Genomic DNA, 24,315 nt, shown 5'->3' with positions numbered 1-24,315 from the left:
TATGGAAACAGGCAGCAAACATACCCAAAGGAAAATGAAACAATGTTACATAGCCACTGCTGATAAAGCTTGTGTTGCAATCCAATATTTGGTAGAGCAGCAGCCACACGTGATGGGAGCACGCTGATTGCGTTCTTATTTATACTCCTGTCACACTGGGAAATAGCAACACACTGAGCTTCAACATTTAACCTTTCATGTGCATGTTGTGCAATCTCAGATCACTTTTCACTCACACTTGCTGGAGCTAAAATACTTATCTAAGAAAGAATGCTGCCGTACACATTACGCTGCACATAGACGTTGTAATCGTTATTTATCCTTTACAGTACATTTATATTCAAGCAAAATGCTGCTTCCAAAAGCAATGTATAGTCCACCTAAATTAAAGATTTGTTGTGGATGAGTGAGTGGAGGGGGGCATCTTTGACAATGTATATCTGACCTAATTTATTAAAATTGAAAATAGCAGCATTGGTTAATTTAAAATGATATAATTTGTAAGTCGAATAATGAACGCATCAAGAAATGGAGAGTACATAAAATCATATGTTGATATGGCAAACATCATTTTAATTTTTAATTTTATTTTTTTTTTACATCACCCAAACTAATCTTAGGACCTGCATGTAAGTTTTGTTTTGGGGGTTGTACAATGACAGTCGCGGGTCTGTAAAGAGGACTCTGGATAGTCAAGAAAATCTGGTGTGTTTTAATATTGCTGTTTTGCACATTTTTATGAATAGTCAAAGTCTAATATATTTTGAACCACAACAGAAAAGTAAACAAAAATATCATACTCAGACCAAAATATACATTGAAAATACAGGGTTACCATACGACTCCATGTACACTTGAACGGTTTGACACAGTTCAGGATTTTCAACTCACATCACAATGGTGCAGTCTTGCTGTGGAAGGATCCTGATATGTAAAATATACCAGAATGCTTTGCGATGTCAGTTAAAAACCCTGAACTATCCCAGTGTACATGGAGTCATATGGTAACCCTAACTGAACAAATAATATCCAGCTCAGGGTCTGTAAAACACATGGACACAGCATTTACATGCCTGTTTCTTTAACCACTGGACCACACAGCTCCTGCTATGTGATACAGGGTTAATTTATCGTGCATTTTGGTGCGCACGCTGCTTTTTCCTGAGGAAAATCTAGAAAAAAAAAAACAACAACATTCTGCACAGTCGAAGTTTGATAGCAACAGGACAGGACAGCACTATCTGTCTGTGTACCGGTCTGTGGCTGATCGCCGTCTGTGTTTTAAAGTTGTTACCATCAAATTGTAAAATACAGTAAACTGTTTTAACTTTTACCTAACTGACCCTGTTTACAAAGCTGTAGTAAATGCTCGCACCAAGTTGTTTAGAAAAACACAGCAAAAGAACAGTGACAGCACACAGAATAATATGATGAACAATTTTGGAATTCATGTTAAAACACAAAATAGGACAAAGGTAAAAAAAAAAGCAGACGTTTATCATTTTACATTTGTAAACACTGGGTATTGTATATTATTATCTTCATGGAATGTCCAACAAAGCCTCCCTCGTAAAATAATTTCCCAGTAGGGCAAGCTAATGTGACACTGGAATGTCTTGTTTTCCCCTGTTCAAAGCTGCAAGGGAAATGTGCCAAGACTTGACCTCTCAGGTACCAGTACACACAAAAAAACCCACAGGCTTTCAGATTGCAGCAGCATTACCTTAGAACGGGGGTGTCAAACTCCAGTCATCAAGGACCACAGGCTATTTTCATTTTCATTCCAACTTAACCTCTCAATTAACTTAATTGATCTAACTATTTGTTAAATTGGACATGTTTAACATTTTTCAAGGTCTTTTACAGTTGATGATTTAAAAAATGCAATTGATTTAAGTTACACTACCTATAAAAGATTCTGAGGCCTAGAGAGAAGTGTTAAATTTGTCCAGTGAATCAAATAATTTCAGCTCCTGCATCCCACCATTTCAAACCGCGTGTAAAAACCGTACGGTCTTTTTTTGTTCAGCTTTCAGTGCCTTGAGGAACCAGCTTGTTAGAAAAAACGCCCTGCACATTGTTCATGAGCATATCAATCAGGAAAGGAAGAAATCTCGAGAATACTGTATAAAAGAAAAAACAACGCTGAGATCCTGAAATAGCAACACTAATGTGACTAACTAACGTCTAGTGGGTGTGAAATGAGCATAATTTTAAAATCAGGTATATGGATATATGTTTACCAAGAAAATAAATTTATGTTACATTACATAAAAGTTACAAGATGCATTCAAGTTACATTATTTTATTATGTACACCCAGCTACTGTGAAGCATTTCTCCATGTTTGCTAAAAATGCAATATAGCGAGTCATGCAGATCAGCGCAGTTGGTTAAGCAGAACGATAAAAGCTGAGGTAGCATTATTAAACCAGCTGTCAGATGTCCTCTTCTCTGTCTGTAAATCCAGCTGTAACTTACCATTAGATTACAAGGGCACCCATTGATGTTCAGTCCTCTGGGCTTGCTTAAGATGTGTTGGGATGAAGGAATATGTACAAAAATACATAAAGGTGGTCTGAGGTAATGTAGCTATTTGTAAACCCAAAAGCATTACCTACCTCTACAACACATAAGGAGGCTGTGTGGTCCAGTGGTTAAAGAAACAAGCTTGTAGTTTCTGGGCTTCGCACCTTGGTGCAGACGTAGGTGTCTTTACTGATAATTTTTAATTTTATGTGTAACTGATCTTGCGGTCTCCCTCAAAGCTTGATCCAAAGCACATGTAGCATGCCCAGGGGAAGGCAGCAGCAGGGCCATAAGCCCAAGACGCTTCTTGTAAAGGAGCAGGCTCTTTTGCACAGTGGTATCAGAGCTATGCTTTAGTGTGAGAGGTCCCGGTTTCATGCCCTCCCTTCGCTTGTTTGTGGATTGCCTCGCCCTGTGGGAACCGGGATCGCTACACACACACTTTTCAAAGTTTGCCTTTTGCTTTGGGAAGGAAATAAAATACATTCCCCCTTCCAAACATTCTTTGTACCTTATGTCACACCTTTTCACCATTTGCCTCTGCTAACTAAAAAGAACGTATACCATAATCTTGCAAAACTATGTCAACATGGCTTGTGTTTGTCCACGGTTAATAACCTAAATTTATAAATGTCTTTATATTTTAACTTTAACTATTAATAAAGCATGTATTATCTTATAAAGCATTAAAATTTATGTTAATAAAGTGTTTTCTAAATATTTATGAAAGGTTTGTTCATAGTTTATATACCATGTGCTTGTTAGTGTAGTGTATGTGTATGTGTAGTGTTTATTATTGTAGCTTTTTATAAAGTGCTTTGGAACCTGCCTTCTGGATACATTTTTTGGTACAATAATTTTACCTTCTTCGTGACAAGCATGCCGCTTGAATGCCTATCTGGTTGCATTATTCGTATGTTTGAGTGATTGCATTCTTCCCATGTTGTGCCAAATATTGTCTCTGCCAAGGAGTGTCTTCTTGCAGGATTTGGCACTTTTGGTGCCAGATAGTCTCTGCCAAATAGTGTAATAATAAAGTAATATTGTGTAACAGTGTATCACTGATTTGATGGTTAACATTCTTTGTTTTTTGACAATCAAAGAACATTGTAGCCCAGTTCTAATTAGTGCATTTATCATTCTGTATCTTTTAATGTGTGTAATCATTTACTGAGGATGCAAAAATAGTTCGCTTTGACAGTTTTTCTTTTTTTTAAAAATATGTACAAATGAGACATTTTTCTTCCAAAGACACTATTTGGCATAGCACCGGCTGAAAGTCTGTTGCTCACTAGACCGATCAGTTTGTAAGTGTTCATAACCATCTCACATGGGAATTCTGAGAATACTTGCGCTAATAAGCACTTTGTGGGTTTAGATAATTTTGATAACATTTTGATAAAATAACACTTCATTTGTGATAAATGTTTTAGTTTATTGGGTTCATCCACACATTTCTGCTGGTCTTTGTTCTTTGTTTAGATTTGACAATGCTAGCTGTAAAGGTGGATCTGTTCACGTTAATCTGTAAACTGTAGCACATCCAGGAATATTTATTTTTAAAGCATATTTCCTTGCAGAGGATGATAATCTCAATCGGATTTTTTTTACTCATATTTTGTAATGCTCAACCACAAGCATTATCAGTATTGTACTAATTTTAACACACATTTTTTTTGCAGTCTGTAAAGGCATCCTGTCAACCCGAATGTATAAAGATTCGAGTCAGCTGTAGCTATTTTACAAATGGCTATTTCTTTATGGAGCGTCTTGAATCAGAGGACGTGTGACTGAGTAGTATGTTGATCTTAAGGAATGAGGCAGACAAGGCCATTGTACTTGAGTGAATGCTTTGAAAATGTTATGTTTAATTTTCTTTTTAAATCCAACTTTAATGGATGGAACACTGGACGTTAAAACGGAATTGTTTTCCTAACATGTTTAGTAACAATGACGAGCACACTATATTTTATTTTTATTTTATTTATATGTTTGCCAGAGCTTACTGTGTATCGACAATCACAGCTGCCTACACAGACTGATGGTGATATATCACCTGCAGTCTTTCTCCAAAGCAGACCTGCATGATGTCTGCTTTTGTAATAGGATGTTGCATGTTCTTAAATGACAACATGTGGTAAAACAGACACTTTATCAATCAGTCAAAACCTTTATTCCCAGATTAGACAATTGAAGAATGGCGACCTGGCAAGATGCTCACAACACTACAGAAAGCAACATAATGCACAATAAATAAGGCGGCAATTAATAACACATATCAATCACAAAACACAAAGATGTTAGTCAGCAATGAGTCGACCCTACGGCTTAAAGCAACATCAGAGAGGAACGTTCTAATTTTAACTTTTGTTGAAACTCATTCCAGTTATTGACTGCTGCAAACTGAAAAGAGCCGGCTTGGAAATGTTCTTGTTTGCATTAACAAGGTGCCATGTTCTTGTTTGCCATTTACAAGGTGCCATGCTCTTGGTGTGGGGTTGTTCTGTCTTACAACAAGAACACTTCAGGAATGTTCTGACACTTGCAAGCAAAGTGCGCTGAACAGTAAGCTATGCTACTAGACAGTGGTAGTGCTACACATTCAGCACACAATGAACCAGGTCATTTGCATTCAAATTCAAATAATCACTGCGTCACACTGGGGGGTTGATGGTAAAAATGGGCAATGATACATAACCTAATTCAAGCTATATTTGCATGGGTATGTATGTATGTATGTATGTATGTATTATTATTATTATTATTATTATTATTATTATTATTATTATTATTATTATTATTATTATTAATCTATTTATTTGCTTAGCAGACACCCTTATCTAGGGAGACCAAGGGGCTATTTTCAGTCATTTCAAGTTGAGATTTTGCACCTTCATTTCTTCATTTTCTAGACCTACAATACAGATCATACAATACAGATAAGTAACTAAATAATCAAATCAGCGCATAGGAAAACAATAGATCAAATCAAGTTATAATTCGGAGCATACAGTTATAGTTAAGAGCAATGTCTCTTATGGTTAAGATACATCACAACAAAAACAAATAGGAATGCAAAGTATAAATAAGCATGAGAGCAGTTAAGAGGTTTACATGACGAGCAATACAAGCTGTGCCTGCAGAGGGATGCAGGAGGCAGCAGAGTTCAAGTGCAGGACAGTATAAGTGCAGTGGCTCTTGTTCACCAAGGCAAGCGCTGAATCACAGGGTGCGCTGCAGGAAGTCCATTCCATTGTGCAAAGCAGGGAGAGACACAGCAGTGGGTGGGGTCAATATAGTCCAGTGTGGTTGAGAGCAGGTGCTGATGGAACAGGTGAGTCTTGAGGAGGCGTACGAAGGTGATCAGGGACTGTGCAGTTCTGATATCTGTGACCAGGTCATTCCACCACAGAGGGACAAGGATGGAGTATCGCAGTTACTTTACTATGAAATTAGCAACTTGTTAACTATAAAGGTATGATGTTGAATGCACTGACTTGTCAATTTAAGGTTTTCATTTTCTTAGTGTAGAAATAAACAATGTTGAATTGAAGGTTTATTTTTTTTATTTTGTGTATTCAGCGAGGAGGACCATGAGAAAAAGAAAGCTGGATGATGCGCTGATTGATATAATTACAAGGGATTGCCAGCCTTCAGAAGCTTTGTAAGACTCATGGATCCTCAATATACACTCCCCAGCAGGAAGACTCCGAAGAACATGGTTACTTGTCAGTATGTAATCCATAAACAGAAAGTAATGGTAGAGGTAAGAAAGCTGACCATGTTTATCTGATGACGGATATGTGGGCGTCCATCAAACTGAAGCATATATTGGAGTGACGTGTCACCTCATTATCGACCAGGTCCATCTCACCAGTTTTTTTATCTCTATTTTAAAACAATGCATTCATCCAATCACATAATAGTCACTACAGAATGTAATGGACACTTGGAACATTTGTGAAAAGGTGCCTTTATCACTGATAATTTACCACTGACCTTGTTTTGCACACACTTTAAACTTGATTGTGAAGAATGCCTTGCAGAATACATCAGATCTGGAGTTTATCCGAGGGAAGGAAAGAAAAATATTTGGATTCTTCATATCAGTACAAATGCCAAAGAAAAGATAACAAAAGTGCTAATGCAACTTAACAAACCACAGCAAAGCGAGTGCAGGAGGTCAATACTAGATGCAACAGCACTTATGAAATGTTTCAAAGGCTTGTGGATCAAACAGAATACATTGCTATGGTTCTTGACTCTTTAGTCAGACCTTGTTCCCCTGAGCTCAGCTGAATGAGGCATTATTAATCAGTGCCTTTGGGTTTTTACAATCACACAGCAACTTCAGAGCTGTCTTCAGAAAAAAAAGTGTTTCAGTATCCAAAATAATTCCACTGAGCACAATGCTCCAATGTGTGTTATCACAGAAACGTGTGCTTGTCACCTACCCTACAGCAGAAGTTTTGACAGCAGAGCTACAGCAAGCATACAGAGGAGGTGTGCTAATGTGGAAACAATAAGAATGCTTTGTGTTTGTGCTCTTCTTGATGCACGTTTCAAAGTCCTTGCATTTGGAAATTCCACAAATGCACAAGAATCTGTAAGACATCCGACAGCAGAGTGTGCTTCACAAATTAGTAACTCCCCTGCAACTGCTAAACAAGAAGCAGCAACAGAGACAATGACAGCCACAGCAAGCAGCCAGTCTTTGGGAAAGGTTTGACTTCAAAGTCAAACAAACAGGGAGTGCACAGCGTTACTTCTGACGGCACTGTTGAAGTGCAGAGGTACATAAGTGATCCTTATCTTGACAGTTCTGCAAATCTGATCATCTACTGGTCTGCTAACTCTGTGAAATACCCACATCTTTGTTGTGCAAATATTTAAGCAAGTAACATCAGTTGCTTGTGAACACATTTTTTCCAAATCTGGGGAGCTAATAAGCAAAAAAAGGAACAGACTAAAAAGTTGAGCACGGCTTGTGTTTGAGCCACAACAAGGCCGTCTCTTAAGAGCATCTGTGAGTCTTTTGTTTCATAACGGAGGAGTTTTTGTCCCATTTGTACCCACTATTGTCCACCTCTCTAATTTATAGCTAGATCTATACAACATGCACCACTGAAGAATCTGCTTGTAAGCATGAATCAAAATACTCAACACCATCTTACACAATGATTATGGCCTCATCAAAATACGCTCTCATTTCAATCAACAATAGTTCATTTTTGATTAGACAACAGTTCTATATTTCTAGATTAAAAATGAAATTGCTTTGATATTGTATGTCAAAAGTTTATTAAACGTCACCTTATATCACATTGCCTTCTCTGAGCATTAGTGCAAGGTCAAAACTAAATGCCTTCTCTGGAGATAGGGGACTCTTTACTCTCAATGTATTGAGTTGTGCAGATCTACCAAGAGATGGCGCTGAAGAGCATGAAGTGCTTCATGTGCTTCGGCTCAGTGAATCGTTTTGTGAACCGAATGATTCAGAGGGTTCAGTGGTTCAAGAGGCATCATCCCATATCACTACTCTAACTACCAGTAAAGTATTTGAAGAAAACAGAGAGAGATCAGTAAAATAAATATAGATTTCTACATGGCCAGACAGAGATTGGAGAAGGAGGAGACCTCCCCAAATATTTAGAAGTCATCTGTCTTCTCTGAGCCTGTGACACACAATGTATGCAGCAATTTTGCTTCAACACACAAACAATTACTGACATCTGCCAACTGCTTCAGGCTGACCTGGAAAGAGATATGCAGAGAGCACACTGTTTGCCATTAGTACTATGGATAAATGATGCATTAACATTTTATGCCACTGACTCATTCCAACGTACTGCGGGTTACTGTAAAGCCATAAATATCTGCAATCAAAATATTTGGCAAGTAAAACCTGTTTTGCTCCACAAATATCCAAACTATTGTTAGTGGAATTTGATTTTGTGCCAAAAATGTTTGTGGGTTTTTTTTCATACACAAAAAGTGCATAGTGAAAGACTAGCAAATGTTTATGGCTCTGCAGTATACTGCAGACATGAGCCAGCCAGCTGTGCAGTGTGAGATGTACCTGTAGCTTTAGCTTTTAGGCAATTAATCAATTTCTCTGTCTCTCACAAGCTGCAACAAAATACAAAGCAGGGTTTTCATGGGAGTTCCATTGTTTGCACACATGTGCAGCTAAGCGCACCAACACAGAATAGGCACCTCCAGCTAAATCATAAGGAGACCTATTCTGTCAATGTGGAAGTAGTGTGTGATCTGTGATGCCAACAACTACATTACAAATGTGTATGCCAACCATCCTGGCTCCGGTCGTGACTCATATATCCTCGCTAATTTGCAAGTGACAGCTGCATTTCAGGGGGATGACAGTCTGAGGGCCCTATTTAGCAACGTTAGCAAACCCCTAAGGCAGGGGTGTCCAGCCCACTCCAGGCACTCCAGCCCTCGAGGGTCTGCAGGGTCTGGTTTTCATTCCAACTTAAGCTCTCAATTAACATCATTGACCTAATTATTTGTTCAATTTGAATTATTTTTTTTTCAACGTTTTACAGTTGGTGGTTTTAAAAATGCACTTGATTCAAGGTATACTACCTATGAAACCTTTTGAGGCCCGAAGAGAAGTGTTAAATGTTTCCAGTTAATCAAATAATTAGACCAATTAAGTAATTGAGAGTTCGGGTGGAACGAAAGCCAGAAGACAGAGAGTCTGACACCCCTGCCCTAAGACAATCGCAAAACACTTATGGGACCAGTCAGCGCATCAAAATAAGGCGCATGTGTGGGCAAACAGACTTTGTCCACCTATGTGATTTAGCAACTCTGTTTTAGTGCCCAACCGACAAGTCAGTGTCAGTGCTGGACGTGGGCTGAACTTAAGGGGTGTGTCCTCATTTACATACAAATACGAACATAAGAACATAAGAAAGTTTACAAATGAGAGGAGGCCATTCGGCCCATCTTGCTCGTTTGGTTGTTAGTAGCTTATTGATCCCAGAACCTCATCAAGCAGCTTCTTGAAGGATCCCAGGGTGTCAGCTTCAACAACATTACTGGGGAGTTGATTCCAGACCCTCACAATTCTCTGTGTAAAAAAGTGTCTCCTATTTTCTGTTCTGAATGCCCCTTTGTCTAATCTCCATTTGTGACCCCTGGTCCTTGTTTCTTTTTTCAGGTCGAAAAAGTCCCTTGGGTCGACATTGTCAATACCTTTTAGAATTTTGAATGCTTGAATTAGGTCTTGAATTTATCAAGAGAAATGAAGCGATTTAACATACCTTCTACAGTTTCAGCATTTACTTTTCAGTTGACATGTGAATACCAGGTCTGCTAAACACATGATCGACTATAAATATCAGTGAAACTACCAGGGAAGCCTGGTAGTTTCACTGTAAATCCACAATTACATCACACAGGACTTGTTTAAAAAAACAAAACTGTATATGCTAAATTTACAGTACATACACACACCTCAATTGAATTCAATAGGCTACCTAGATTCTTAATATTTATAAGAGACCGAGCTTTGCCATTATTATTATTATTATTATTATTATTATTATTATTATTATTATTATTATATTTTTGAAAATACCGTATGAGCTTAATGTATTTTTAATTTTAAGTTTAATTAAAGTCCCCCCACCTCATATAAAAAAACAACGACTATCGCCTCAGGCCACAAACAGGTAGCATGCCCTTTATTTCACTCTGATTTACTGAAAATGTGTAAACCTCAAATAATACAATTTATCAAGCGAACAAACATACATTCTTTAGATTATAGACTTTCCTATTTCATCTGACATTATACTACTGACAGGCTGTTATCTGGATAAGCAAACTAGAAAGAAAGGGGAATGATAGGGTCTATTGTCGAGCAAATATAAAATACATTTACCTATAGCGAAGCAAAATAGCATATAAATGTATGCCCTACAATTAAATTTACCATAGTTTCGCATTTTAGTTTTCATAACACGCCTTAGAGGCGCACATTAAACACCAGCGTTATCGAAATACACATTACAGTGTAAAGTGGAGAAATTCTAAACCGGCAACTTAATTAATACACCTAGAGACTACAAAATACCAAGAAACGAAATCTAGAAGGGCAGTGCTATCTTTATCGCGGTTCTTTTGTTGCTATGTTTGTTGGTTTGTCGTTTTAAAAACCTTTTAAGGCCACTGAAGATAGCAGCGAAATCATTAAAAGGGTATTATTGTTTCAAATCTGTTGCATAAGAGATAAGATTCTGTTTAATTGTTAAACATTTGCTACAACGGTGTTTAACTGCCAGGGTTTATTATTATTATATGATGTGGGGACAACCGATTCTGTCTGTCAAAAACACAAGGCGCATTTTTAGAGAGAAAACAGAGGTCGCAATGCAATTGCATGGCGAGGTTGTTATTTCGATAGTGTGGACTTCTCTAACTGGAAAACAACAAGGCAGCACACGTGCCTATGGAAAAAAAACAAACAAAAAAAAAACCTTTATTTAAATATCACAATGTATTCTCTGATGCAATATTAATATTCATATTATTTACATGCAACATCTGAATGTATGTTTGTGAAAAATCATAATACAAATGTTAAACATGAATATGTTTTTTTTAAAACATATGTTTTCAAATGGTCATATTTTAATTATGTATGTCATATATTCTAAAATTAGCCAGCCTCCACTTAGAAGCCACTGTTTGAATTTCCTGAACAAGGCACTCTTCTCCACCATAAATGAGTCATGGCTTGAGCCAGGGTACTTAGAAACTGCATTAGTGATAATACATTGAGGATCACATAAAACTTGCACAGTTAAAGAATGATGATGTTTTAATTCCTTGAATATGGGGACATTGCAGCACGTATGCAATATATGACACATATCACGTTAGGGAAGCCAGACAATTTCTAATATGTGTGTTTGGTTTAATTCTGTGACACATCCCCGATTGGAAACGGTGTGTAGGCTACTCCCTTGCCCTACGGAAATGCGCATCAGTGACCTGAGAATGAACGGCTCTGTAACTTTTCGACAGGTGTGGCGTGACTTTGGGCTGTTTGTGATTCTAATTCAGACTTAAGTAGATCACGCAGCTCAGTTCTAGTGCCTATATCCAATCTGTATCTACGCATAACGTGTTTTAGTTAGGTCTAGAACTGTCTGACTGGGACGAAGTAGTCTGGGTTGCGGATAGGGCGGTTTTTTCCTCCTCCATTCCCTATCGTGCTGCAGTCAAAGATTTTGAAGCGCTTCGATGATCTCCATTGAGCCCTGAAACACACGAAAGAAGGGGGTTGGGGGGGTGGGCAAGTCTTAATTAGCGAGTGTAGTTTGGTGTTTTGCACGTTTTGAAAATAAGGTGTGATTTGTAAAACAGAACCAATTGTGAATTTCATTTGCTTAACAAGCTGCAATGCGAGTGTATTTAAAAACAAAACAAAACAAACAAACGCAGTCTACAATTCCATTGCACCATTGACTTGTACGACTTTTGAAAATACATTGCGCAACTTATCTGCAGTCGCAAAGATATTTTTTCGACTTGCTTTTCCATGTGACCTTTTGAAAATCAGACTGGATCTGTACTTAAACACAGACAGGCAAGGCAAGAGCTACATGGAGTTGTGGAACAAACATGGCATTACGTCTTAAAATGCCTGGGGAGAGATGAAGAAGGGGAAGGAGAAGGAGGAGACACCCTGCAAATAGAGTATATAGGACTACATTGACTTTTAATGACCAGTCAATTGAGTATGTCTTACATAGATGTAAAAACCGAGGTCCTATTGGAGTGACGCCAACAGCAACAGTTGTTGTTGTCGCTTTTTTAAATTAAAAGCGTCTGTTAAATGATGATTTAATAATAATAATAATAATAATAATAATAATAATAATAATAATAATAATAATAATAATAATAATAATAATAGAAAGGGTTTGAATAACGTCAATTAATAGCCTAGTTTTTAATAAGTTCTTTTGTCAAAATCAAATCCCCCGCTACATGTTAAGGAATGGGCTACATATACGTTATTAAACTTGAACTAAAGGGTTGCTGTGCATTTCCCCCAAATATAAACCAATACAAAAACTTCCAAAAAATACAAATACACATTAACGTGTACAGTGTTTCAGAAGGCTTTTTTGCTGATCACATTACCTCTTGAGTTCCAGTTGAAACACATGTCTTTGTGTTTCCTCATCTTAACTCGCTGGTCCCATTGTGGCACCTCTGAAGAAGGTGAATTGTGAGGGTCTGGAATCAACTCCCCAGTAATGTTGTTGAAGCTGACACCCTGGGATCCTTCAAGAAGCTGCTTGATGAGGTTCTGGGATCAATAAGCTACTAACAACCAAACGAGCAAGATGGGCCGAATGGCCTCCTCTCGTTTGTAAACTTTCTTATGTTCTTATGTTCTTATGAACAATGTTCAGACAACGTCACCCGTCATGTCCATTGACTAGAATCATTTATCACGCCTAGGCAAATATCCCTGCATATCATTGCTGATAATACACAAGGCTTCGATTTAAATCTGAACCCAGATATGGACACATCCGCAATATACATTGTCAAGCTTGCTACCAGTTTTAAACCAGAATGGAAGATACGAGCAAATACGATAAGTAATGTGAAAGAAAGATACACGTATACAGTAAAGGGGGACCTGCTCGTAAGAAATATTTTTCAAAACACAGAAAAGAAAGGTCACATACTTCACAGTCCAATTTACATTGATTTAAGGCAGACAAGACTTAAAAACAATATACGATTGCAGAACAGACAGCTTCCAATATTGTAGAACTATTAATAGGGATTTGGTCGGGACCCACAAACTGAGTTATACAGTTATAATGTAAATGACCTGCAGCGGCTTTCTGGTACACTTTGAAATTACTTGTGCTCCTGTGGCACAGTATGTAGTGCTAATCGAAAGTGAACATTTCAAAACACGTTTCATTGACTAGAACGTGTATTTGTTTTGGTGCTCAGAATGTACCGACCAGATGAGTTACGACACCAGAGATTCTATTAACTAAACAAATTCTAAGACGATTAGCATAGTGTTGCAATAGAGATTGTTGGATTGAACAATGCTGGAGATAAGTGTGGTGGTGGGGGTTATTTCATACCTTGTTAAAAAAAAAAAAAAAAAAAAAAAAAAAAAAAAAATTGGATTTACAAGACTAGACTGGTTTTCTGTGTCAGTCCTCAGTATAAATAGGACCAAACTGAGAAAACACACACCATTTTTAAGTTACAGAAAGAACAAATACTTTAGCTGTCCTGAAAAAAAAAAAAAAAATCACCACGTTTTAGCAAAACAGAATTACTGGACTATTGAGAAAAAAAAAAAAATTACTTTAGAATTTGTTGCAGGTAAGAGCTGTTATATTTATACACAATAATAATGCACATTAAAAGCCACAGCAAAACATTATGGTAAATCTTTAACATAACCATGGCACAAGCTTGGAAAACTGCAAAAATACCGACTAAAATTGCCATAGTAAACATTTATATTTATTCTATCTTTACAATAATATTTTAAATGTTTTGTATTGTTTTAGTACTGAAATGTTCTGTATTGTTGCAGCATTTTTGACAGTAGCTAGTCTGCAACACAGCAATTGAAAAAGATTATAATGTTTTTGATAATTTCACCAGGGTATCGCCTTTTTAACATACTAAGAGCCATTGTCCTCTGAGGACAGGCTATGTTTACATTTTTGGAGCATTTTTACCTAGCATCTATCTACTGTGCCTGTTATTTTAAACATATTTAATGGGTTAATAATCACGTGATCTATTATTGAACAACAAAACCACTGCTCTTTCATATTTGAGTTAAATGCAAACCTTGCAGATAACAAGTAACCAATCAAAAAGTAATGAGATAAACTGCGTGTTTGTATGATCACACTTGCTAAAAAATAACACCTTACGAGATTGTATTTATTTATTGATGTGTTTATTTCAAAATCACAGTTTATAAAACAAGGTTTTGACGTGTTATGGTTCCGGAATTAGTTCCACCCGTGTATTGACTGTCTCTGAATTATCTAGTTGAAGACAACCCAAACTGAAACGAATATAGTGTTTGTCCCTGCTCAGTTTTACACTTCTGCTATTTTTAACAGATAAAGTGTCCCAGTAAGCGAGTTCGGGAGTGTGTTTGCGGTGTTTCTACATTAATTGTCTACTAATTGCCTCCCGTTTTCCCTCACAGCACCGAGTGTCCTCGTCTACCGCTATGGTTTCGCATCTGAATAAGGACAACGCGGCTGCTTTGCAAGTTGGCCGCTTCACGGTTTACAAGGAGCCGGTCTCTCCCTATAACGGCTACACAGGTGACCCGCGCCTCGGTTCTGCATACCAGCACAGCAGCACCGGGAACGGGCTTAACCAGTCGTTTACTAAACCCCAAAGCAATGACCCAGTCATGGCTCCACTGGAGAGCAGAAGGGTGCTGGCACAGGAATCGGCACGGCCGCGCCCGGTTCTGTATCAGAATGCCCTGCAGCATCACAGGCTGCCCTCCATCTATAGCACACTGGACCAGGTGCCCCATTACGCGTTTTATGCCAATACTGCCGTGCCAGGGAAGCTCAAGAAGAGCCGGCCTTCGTTGAATGTTCTACGCTACGCCATTGATGTGAGTATTTAGGAGTGGTTTCTGGGTAAATTACTTCATATTTTGCTAACTAGTAACAATGACCTTGAGCTTTTATTATTATTATTATTATTATTATTATTATTATTATTATTATTATTATTATTATTATTGTTGTTGTTGTTTATTTATTTAGTTTCTTAATGGTTTGCCTTTATTACTTGTGTGACACAGTCTCTAGGGCAAGGTTCAGTTCACAGCAGTTGAAAATGGTCATTTATTTATTTGGAAGACGCCTTTATCCGAGGTGACTTACAGGTGTTACAGGGTAGTAAGGGTTACAATGCAAACTTAATATTTACATACTGTGTAGTTTATAGTAAATGCAAATAATGCTACTAAAATACAGTGTGAACTAGGATGCATCATGTTATATCTACAATTACACAGTAGTGCAATAGTGCAAGGATAGTGCATTAGCCGAGGATTCATTTAAAGGTGGCGTTGAATTGATTAGGGCTTTATTGACGGTTTTGATTTGATCGCCAATGATCCACCAATCAGAATGTGGTACACAGTGGGCTATACCGCCCTCTGACAGACTGGCCTGCAGCTCACAGTTTATAGAAGCGCTGGACAAGGTGGACAAGGTGGACAAGGTGGACAATGTGTCGGATGTCTAAGCACAGCAGCGAGTAATGCAGTAAAACCGGTTTGCTTGAAAACAATTAAAAGCAGACTGGACGTGAATGGATTTAGAAAATCTGGAATTTAAGACGTGATCAGAAACCCCAAGGCAGTGTAAACTGCGTCTGTTACTGTCGTTCCTGCAGAACTGTTCTTTATTATGTTAAGCAAAATTGTGTTATTATATTTTATTTATTACTTTGTTTTTATTTTTTACAAGGGACTGTAGCAGCCAAAATAGTTTATGCCAGACTTGTTAGAAAGTCTGTAAGCAAGTGGCGCAAATTTGTTTTGGATTGTTATTGTCGATATGCTGTAGATGCTGTACTACCCTTTAAGACACCCACCGTGCTAGAGTCCTGCCCGGGTCCGATTCTTACTATCGGCTTCTGACCCGGACCCGACCCAAACCCGCAACCCGCTGCAACACTCTCTTCTTACCCGCGACCCGACCCGCTTTAATAAGACCTGTCCTTAACTACTGCCTGCGTCAACTGACTCTCACACTCACGTTCAGAGTTAGCAAAAGCCTATTGGTAAAGTGTACTGTAGCTAGTAAGCATTTCCACTTACTAGGCTCTTACAATTAAGGGCCATGTCAAAATAATAACTATCATAACTCATTTTTAGAAGGCTTTCTTTGGTGCTGCAGGGACATTGTAGATGCTATAACGAGTTACCGTAAATGAGATACTGTTTTAGGAGACACATTTCATTAAGTAAACATGTATTTGAATGTTTTTTTTTAAATTTAAAAAAAATAGAAATAAAAAACGGTGGCATTTTTCTTTGTGAACGTGCTTAGTAAAAAAAAAAAAAAAAACAGCAATTCAAAAACCTCAAAATCTATCAGGTTTGCACATCTGCCGAATTTAATTCCAGCCGAAATTTCCTGTTATAAGGTATCTCAAGAAATGAATAGGTTGCTACTATATTACGTGAACTGAGATACAAACGTTAGCTTTAAAGGTGCTTATGTAATGTTGCGTGATATACTGCTCTTACAGATTCTGCCCTGGCCTCTGTGGGTGAGGTGAGATGAGGTTAAACGCTCTAAAACCACGAATGCAGATGAGCCCGGCTTCTTTTACATTGTGGTTAAGACACTCGCATGCTGTGCTGAGTGAGCACAAAGCCACTTGTTTTCAGGAGACCAGCTTTCAGACCACTGCCTTACCCACCAGGGGAAACTTAGGGTTTGATACAGCAAAGTCGCCTCAAACTGTTTCTCCAGGAACCAGTTTTTAAGCCCTTGTTCTAGATAAAATGGTTTCTTGTTCCCTCAGCCTTACACTTATATCTGCAAAGGTATTTGCGCTGTTAAAAGCTAGTGTGTGTCTATGACAGTATTGTAGTAAATGGGTGCTTCCTTTTTGTTTCTCCAGGAGAGTGAGGGGGTTCCTCCAGGGGGATCTGAAGGCAGTTTCCCACAGGAGACCCCAGACAAATCCTCAGATGAAGAGGCCAATGTGGGCGATAAGCCCGAATCACAGCCAGTCCGATTCGGCTGGGTCAAGGGTGTGATGGTAAGGACTGTCATACATACACCAGCTTAAGTTGAATGGAGAGGTATTGATTTTCAACTAAAACTACAATGAATGCTGATATTTAAACAGCACAGCAGTGTTTAAATGTCACCTCTCTTCAGCCTATGGACTGTATTAAAATAATAGTAACAGCAGTGTGAGGAAAATACTCTTACTCCAACTAAACCATTTACAATTACAGAAGTATCAGAAAAGGATTGGTGTCAGAGGAGTTAGAGAAAGGATTAGAGTTAAGGTTATGGTTAGAGAAGTGGATAGGAATAAGGTTAGGGATAGGGTTATATATATACATATCACTTGCCACTTTTACCAGCGCACAGTGCTTGTTCGGGAAATAAAAATAAATAAATAAAACATTTTACCTACCTACCTACCCTATTTTTTGCCCCCAGCGTAACCAGAACCACACTTTTTTTTTTTATTTATTTGGCCTTAGGGTTAGGGTTAGGGTTAGAACAGAAAATAGGAGGTACTTTTTTACACAGAGAATCGTGAGGGTCTGGAATCAACTCCCCAGTAATGTTGTTGAAGCTGACACCCTGGGATCCTTCAAGAAGCTGCTTGATGAGGTTCTGGGATCAATAAGCTACTAACAACCAAACGAGCAAGATGGGCCGAATGGCCTCCTCTCGTTTGTAAACTTTCTTATGTTCTTATGTCATGCAAAAAGATTAACACATCAACTACATTGTAAGTATGCATAGTACCATTGTAATAATGTGTAAGTACACATTTTTTTCTTATGCTGTATTCAATGTCTTATCTGATTAATGTATTATGTATTTTTTTGTATTTCTATGAGTAACTAAATCAGAGGAAAAGTGTTTTTAAACAGTAGATGTTAAAACATATCTCTTTATTGTATATGATGTTAGGTTTTGGAGGTGTCTTTAATATATACATAAACATTTAAATATGTATTTTAGATTCGCTGCATGCTGAACATCTGGGGGGTTATTCTATACCTGAGACTGCCCTGGATCACTGCGCAAGCTGGAATAGGTGATTAAGCCCATGTATAATATAATTATTATCCAGTTATACTATTATTCTATAATCCAGTTTCTTGTGCCAATATAGCTATAACTGAGCAGTAATTAGCTTTACTGACTTGTATTGGACCTTATTTAGCAAGTATTTTAGATGCTCAGAATAGTGAGATATGTAGAGGCACTGGCTGCTCTGCACTCCTGCAGGGTTAAAGGAGGTACTCTAGGTTTTTAAATCAATTCCCCTACTTCTTCTTGCCACAATCACAATCGCTCCTATTTGTAGGAATGGTCCATTTTTTTTTTTTTTGAATATCTTTTTTATAAAGATGTCTGTCAGTAAGATCTATTTTTGGACGTCTTTAAAAAATTGACATTTCAGGAAAATATACAGTAAATGTCTACTGACAGTTGATCCTTGTCTGGAGTTTACTGTAGCATTGTACAGCCAGCCTGGCTTTTGCTTATTGGGGGCCAACCTTGATCCAAATATGTTTTAACAGAAATGGGAGACCTCTTTAAATCTCAGCTTGAAGTCAATGTCTTCTCATAACACCAATGTTCAGACCAGGCTACCAAGCTGCATACCCAACATTTTTTTTCGGTTTATCCTTTTCATGGCAGGCCTTACTTGGGTGATCATCCTGTTGTCTTCTCTTGTGACAACAATCACTGGACTCTCCATCTCAGCTATCTCCACCAATGGGAAGGTGAAAGCGGGTGAGTTTTCTTGCATGATACAACATCTGTTGAAAAGACTATTGAACTAAAACTTGGTTATACAATTATAAAGGGGGAAGGGATGACACATTACTAGTCTTCTGAATGAGGTCAACAAACAATTCCAGTCTGAAGATGTGATTAACATTGGCAGGCAAGATTTCTGCAAACACTATATGCTCCTGCAATCTGCATCTAGTCTACCTTTGATTAATTAATACCTAACTGTAATATCCAATAATGTTGTGCAGGTGTGTTTTTTCCATGTAAAGTAAATTTTTTGTTCCACCTTTAAATGACATTTCTGGTAATGTACAGTATGTTCTTTACTATACACATAATCACTGGGCAGGAATGACACCCAGCAAAGACAGTGGGGCTCTAGCCACTGATTCTGAGCTGTGAACAGTTTGGTGCAGCTGTTGAAGTCAAGAGCTTGTCTAGGGGGCAAACAGACCTCTGCATTGGAAAGAATGCTTATTTACAAACTATACGTGTAACTGGAAGTGTGAAACAGGTAGTGTTAAAGCTGATGGAACACAAAGCCACTTTTTCATGGACAGTGGCGTGAAACCTGGATCGAGGAGACCGGGAGACCTAGTTTGAGGCAACTTTGCTGTATCAAAGCCCAAATCTTCCCTGGTGTTCCATGTAGTGGCCTGAAACCTAGTCTTCTGAAGTCAAGTGTGTGTACCCTCAGGATTTAGGGATGTATTTTGTAAGATGGTATTCCTGTACCTCTTGTTTGTTCCTCCTTTCGTAGGTGGCACATACTTTCTGATCTCCCGCAGTCTTGGTCCAGAGTTGGGGGGCTCTATCGGACTGATTTTTGCCTTCGCGAATGCAGTGGCTGTGGCAATGCACACCGTGGGCTTCTCTGAGACTGTGCGGGACCTGATCATTGTAAGTATGCCTCTGCTTCTTAAGATGAGGCAACACAAAGCCACTTTGTGGATTGGAACTTGGTTTCAGGAGACTAGGTTTCAAGCCACTGCATGGTACACCAGGAAAGACTTGGGGTTTGATATAGGAAATTTGTCTCAAACTAGGTCTCCCGGTCTCCTGGAATCACATTTCCTCAGTACTAGGTTTCAGTGCAGGTTGAGCAAAGCTTTTGGTAGTGAGCAATGGAGGTACAGTGCATTATAGTTTCCCCTTGGGCTGTTGTTTTTTTAAGGAATTCTGTAGATCCATACATATGTGAATGCCTCAAGAGTACTAGAAAAAATTTGCCAATTATTTTTTTGTCAATTTTTTTTTTTATCGTTGGATAAAATAAAATATATTGTGGATCTCTAAAGAGGCACCGAAAAACAGAATGAACCCTACAACAGCCCTTCTGTAAAGGCAAAATATATACCCATGTTTTTGTTCCTTTCTGCAGGAGTATTCTGGCGGGCCCTTAGTGGACCCAATTAATGATATCAGGATTATAGGTGTCATCACTGTGGTAGTTCTCCTGGGGGTCTGTGTGGCTGGCATGGAGTGGGAATCTAAGGTAGGTTCAGATTTCTCAAATTTGGTTCACGTTGGTGTACAATGCGAATAAAAGATTATTTTAAATTGAAACCTTTAAGGTTTTTTTATTTTAATTTAATTTAATTGTTTTTATTTTTAGCTTGGCTTATTTAGTAGCCTGCACAATTAACACACAATAGATCATGGTCCTATACAGATGCTCAGAATGAGCTGGAGGGGTTAGTGGCACATGTGTGCAGTCTATTGCTCTCAACAAACCAGAAATGTCATAGAAATTTGTTTCCATGGCTTGTAAGTGCAGAGAAGAAGAGCATTTTATGCTTGATATGAATATACTATCACATATCATTTTATTCCTCTTAATAAAGCAGTTAGTTAAAATGACCATCGCATTTGTTGGGACATTAGGTATTGTTACATCTTTGTTCAAAACCATTCTCTCTCTCTCCCCTTTTCTGTAGGCTCAGATCCTGTTTTTCATAGTTATCCTCATATCTTTTGTGAACTACTTTGTAGGGACAGTGATACCAGCGACTAAGGAAAAACAATCAAAGGGATTCTTCAACTACAAAGGTCAGCAGTCTGTTGCTTATTGTTTGCAACTTGCTTGTTGGTAAACCTGCCACTAAACTTACAAGGCTTCAGTTTGTCCAGAAGGCAGATACCAGGCTGCTTTCTCATACTAGTCATTCTCAACCTATTACTCCAGTCCTTACATTGGTTACCATTGAGTTACCACATTGATTTATAAGATCCTTCATGGATTAAGACCATGTTATTTCCAAGAACTACTAACTATACATATATATTCCTATTTGCTCCTAGAGATCCGAATATATGTATATATATTTTTTTGCTATTGTGCTCTTGTTTGTGGAACTTGGAATCTTTTAAGTCTAAATTGAAAACATAGTTATTTTTAAATGTGCTTTTATATAATTGGATGTAGCTGGAGTGTATTGTACATATGAGCACTCTTGTTTTGTTTCTTATTTTGTACAGTCCTCTGGGATGTCATGGCGTGAAGGACGCTATAGAAAAATAAATGTGTATTGTATTGTATTTGTGATAAAACCTGGTACCCTATATAATTATAGAACTTATCAATTTAGGGCTATATAGTGGTGCCCAACTGTATGTGTGTCAGACATCAATTTGTCTGTGTCTTTACTGTGGATACATATCAACATGGTCTAATTTCTTCATGGTCTAACTTTTCTAACAAAAGCCATGCAGGGTGTGTTTGCTGGTTTTAAGTCATTGGTAACATTTTCCAGGCTCTGAACTCTTCTTCCTTCCCAACGTCTCACAGCTGACCTATTCCTAAGTAACATGGTCCCAGGATGGAGAGGGGAGGACGGCAGCTTTTTCGGAATGTTCTCCATCTTTTTCCCATCAGCCACTGGAATTCTAGCGGGCGCCAACATCTCAGGAGATCTGAAGGTAAGTCCTGGGATGTAGAGTCTCTTCCCAAGCAATGTTTTACATGCCAAGAATTGTATCTAATTGTGATGAAACTCAATAAGGACTCTCAAACACAATCTATCAATCTTCGAGAGGATTTTAGTTGGTTTTATATCATAAAACCTCCTCAGTTCTGGAATGTTCTGCCGCCTTCTGTCAGAGAAGCTGAGACTCTTACTTCAAAATAGCTTTTGAATCTTAGTTTTCATATCATTTGTCCTTTCTTAATTCCAAATGTATACTTTTTTTAGACTTTTTAAATTGTTCTATTTCTACAAACTAGCTTTTTTTAAATCTAATTTTGCAATGAAAACCACATCTGTATCTCTTGTTTAACTTCTGCTGTATCAAATTCCCTATTAGACTGTGTTTAACTGTTCTTTGTGTGTGTGTGTGTGTGTGTGTGTGTGAAGCACCTTAGAGAAAAGTGCTCTAGAAATATGAATTCTTGTTGTTATTGAACAGACTGGGTAGTCAGCAGCTTACAAGCTAAATTCAAGCCTTTTCAATTTCTGGAATTTTCATCTACATTGATCAGTTTGTTCTGAAGATAGAAGGGCCAACGTAGATGAAAATTCCAGAAAATAAAAAGGCTTGAATTTAGCCTCTGCCTTCCTAACTCTTGACTTCTTGCCATCTAGGATCCTGCGGTAGCCATTCCACGGGGCACTCTTATGGCTATCTTCTGGACTACCATATCTTACCTGGCTATCTCGGCAACCATTGGTAAGACTAAAGCATTCCTAAACTATAAGGACTGGTTTCACAGACTCCAATATGCATTCATCTTGGACAACGTTTCCTAACATTAGTCCAAGATCAGCAGTAATCCTGGTCTGTGAAACCAACCATAAGGCTTTCATGTATTTACAAATGCAATTCTCATTGGTTCTTGAGTTTTGGATTTAAGATAATGGAGTCGTGATTTTTGAACCAATTCAACCCTTTACCAGGAGACTGGTGGTGTCATAAGAGTGGAAAGTTGTTTGCAACTAGATAGCTGGTAATTTTAGTTTATCTATCTAGACATAATCTAGTCTTGCATGCCTTGACTAAAAGGACCAATTGAAAAACTAGAAAGGTGATCTGAAAGTGTGAAGGCACTGTGTAAGCATATATAATATTAGTTTATACAAATCACAAAACTTTAACTTGGGAGTCATTTTAAGAACCTTTAAAGGTTATAGTCTGACGGTCTTGAAGTCAGGCGATAAAACTTGCAGGAGAATGACGGCAAACAAAAGTGGAATAGAAGGTGATTTGAACAGTAGTGAGCACATTTATTAGAACACCTTGAGATTTTTGATTTGTATCCTTTATATGCCTACCTGCATGAAAACCTCTGGTTGTGAGAGTTAAAAATTTTCAGCTTAATTTATTTTATCTTACAATTGCTTATTTTTGATTCAGTGGACCACCAGTTAGTGGGAAAAAATATTGTTGGTTTTGATTGAATGTAACATGTATTTTAAAATGACTGTCCTCTTCCCTTCCCACAGGTTCCTGTGTGGTGCGCGATGCCTCTTCCAGCCTCAATGACACGCTCCTCTCCAATGAGACTGCAGGATGTGAGGGGCAAGCATGCCGCTACGGCTGGAACTTCACTGAGTGCTATAGAGCAGGAGACTGTACTCAAGGACTACTAAACAATTATCAGGTACCTTAGGCAAAATCATTGGTTCTCAAACTGGGGTCTGTGCCCCTCATGGGTCCTTGTTATGAAAGGCGCTACAGAAATGTGAATTGTTGTTGGTATTATACAACCCTGCAAATATGAAGTCACAATTTGAAACCTTTTGAGATGTCAGGCTTCGACGGGGTTCATTCTTACACGAAAGAGAGACTCACAGAGTGTAGAAATCACAAAATAGAAATGTGAAATGTTGTTATTGTTGCATACTGCAGATGGAATTGCATTGCATCTAGACCAAGTGTATAGACTCTCTTTTCATGCTTCTCTCCAGACTCTGAGCATGGTATCTGGGTTCGGACCCCTGGTCACTGCAGGGATCTTTGCTGCCACTCTGTCCTCGGCGTTGGCCTGCCTTGTGTCAGCTCCCAAGGTTTTTCAGGTAAAGAAGTTATAACCTGGCCAGGACATCTCTTCTTAGCAACTTCTAGCTGTGAACTGCCTAAATGCCTCTGTTGTAAAAGAGAAAAGTTTAGTATAGTGATGCGTGTATTAAAATCTCCAACAAAAGATGTGACTATCCGAGTACACAAACAGCAACGTGACTTACTGCTGAGAAAAGACAAACCAAGCT

General features: G+C 38.2%; 1 protein-coding gene across 3 annotated transcripts in view; it reads left to right on the top strand.

Moving 5' to 3' along the window:
* The first annotated feature begins 13,789 nt into the window (after positions 1–13,789).
* LOC121305247 (solute carrier family 12 member 3-like) overlaps positions 13,790–24,315 on the top strand; it is a 30,094-nt gene continuing 19,568 nt past the window's right edge. For 2 of the 3 annotated variants that reach the window (XM_041236801.1, XM_041236800.1), the window contains exons 1-12: positions 13,790–13,931; positions 14,782–15,207; positions 17,238–17,378; positions 18,326–18,401; positions 19,013–19,108; positions 19,872–20,011; positions 20,493–20,606; positions 21,049–21,160; positions 21,900–22,030; positions 22,693–22,777; positions 23,551–23,708; positions 24,016–24,123. In XM_041236801.1, the coding sequence (XP_041092735.1) occupies positions 14,806–15,207; positions 17,238–17,378; positions 18,326–18,401; positions 19,013–19,108; positions 19,872–20,011; positions 20,493–20,606; positions 21,049–21,160; positions 21,900–22,030; positions 22,693–22,777; positions 23,551–23,708; positions 24,016–24,123 (1,563 nt within the window). In that variant the 5' untranslated portion in view covers positions 13,790–13,931; positions 14,782–14,805. The remainder of the gene's footprint in view (positions 13,932–14,781; positions 15,208–17,237; positions 17,379–18,325; positions 18,402–19,012; positions 19,109–19,871; positions 20,012–20,492; positions 20,607–21,048; positions 21,161–21,899; positions 22,031–22,692; positions 22,778–23,550; positions 23,709–24,015; positions 24,124–24,315) is intronic. The other variant, XM_041236802.1, reaches the window with a different exon arrangement.

This window comes from Polyodon spathula, chromosome 42 (genome assembly GCF_017654505.1).
Source record: "Polyodon spathula isolate WHYD16114869_AA chromosome 42, ASM1765450v1, whole genome shotgun sequence".
NCBI classification, from domain to species: domain Eukaryota; kingdom Metazoa; phylum Chordata; class Actinopteri; order Acipenseriformes; family Polyodontidae; genus Polyodon; species Polyodon spathula.
This window is presented reverse-complemented; position numbering and strand designations above follow the sequence as displayed.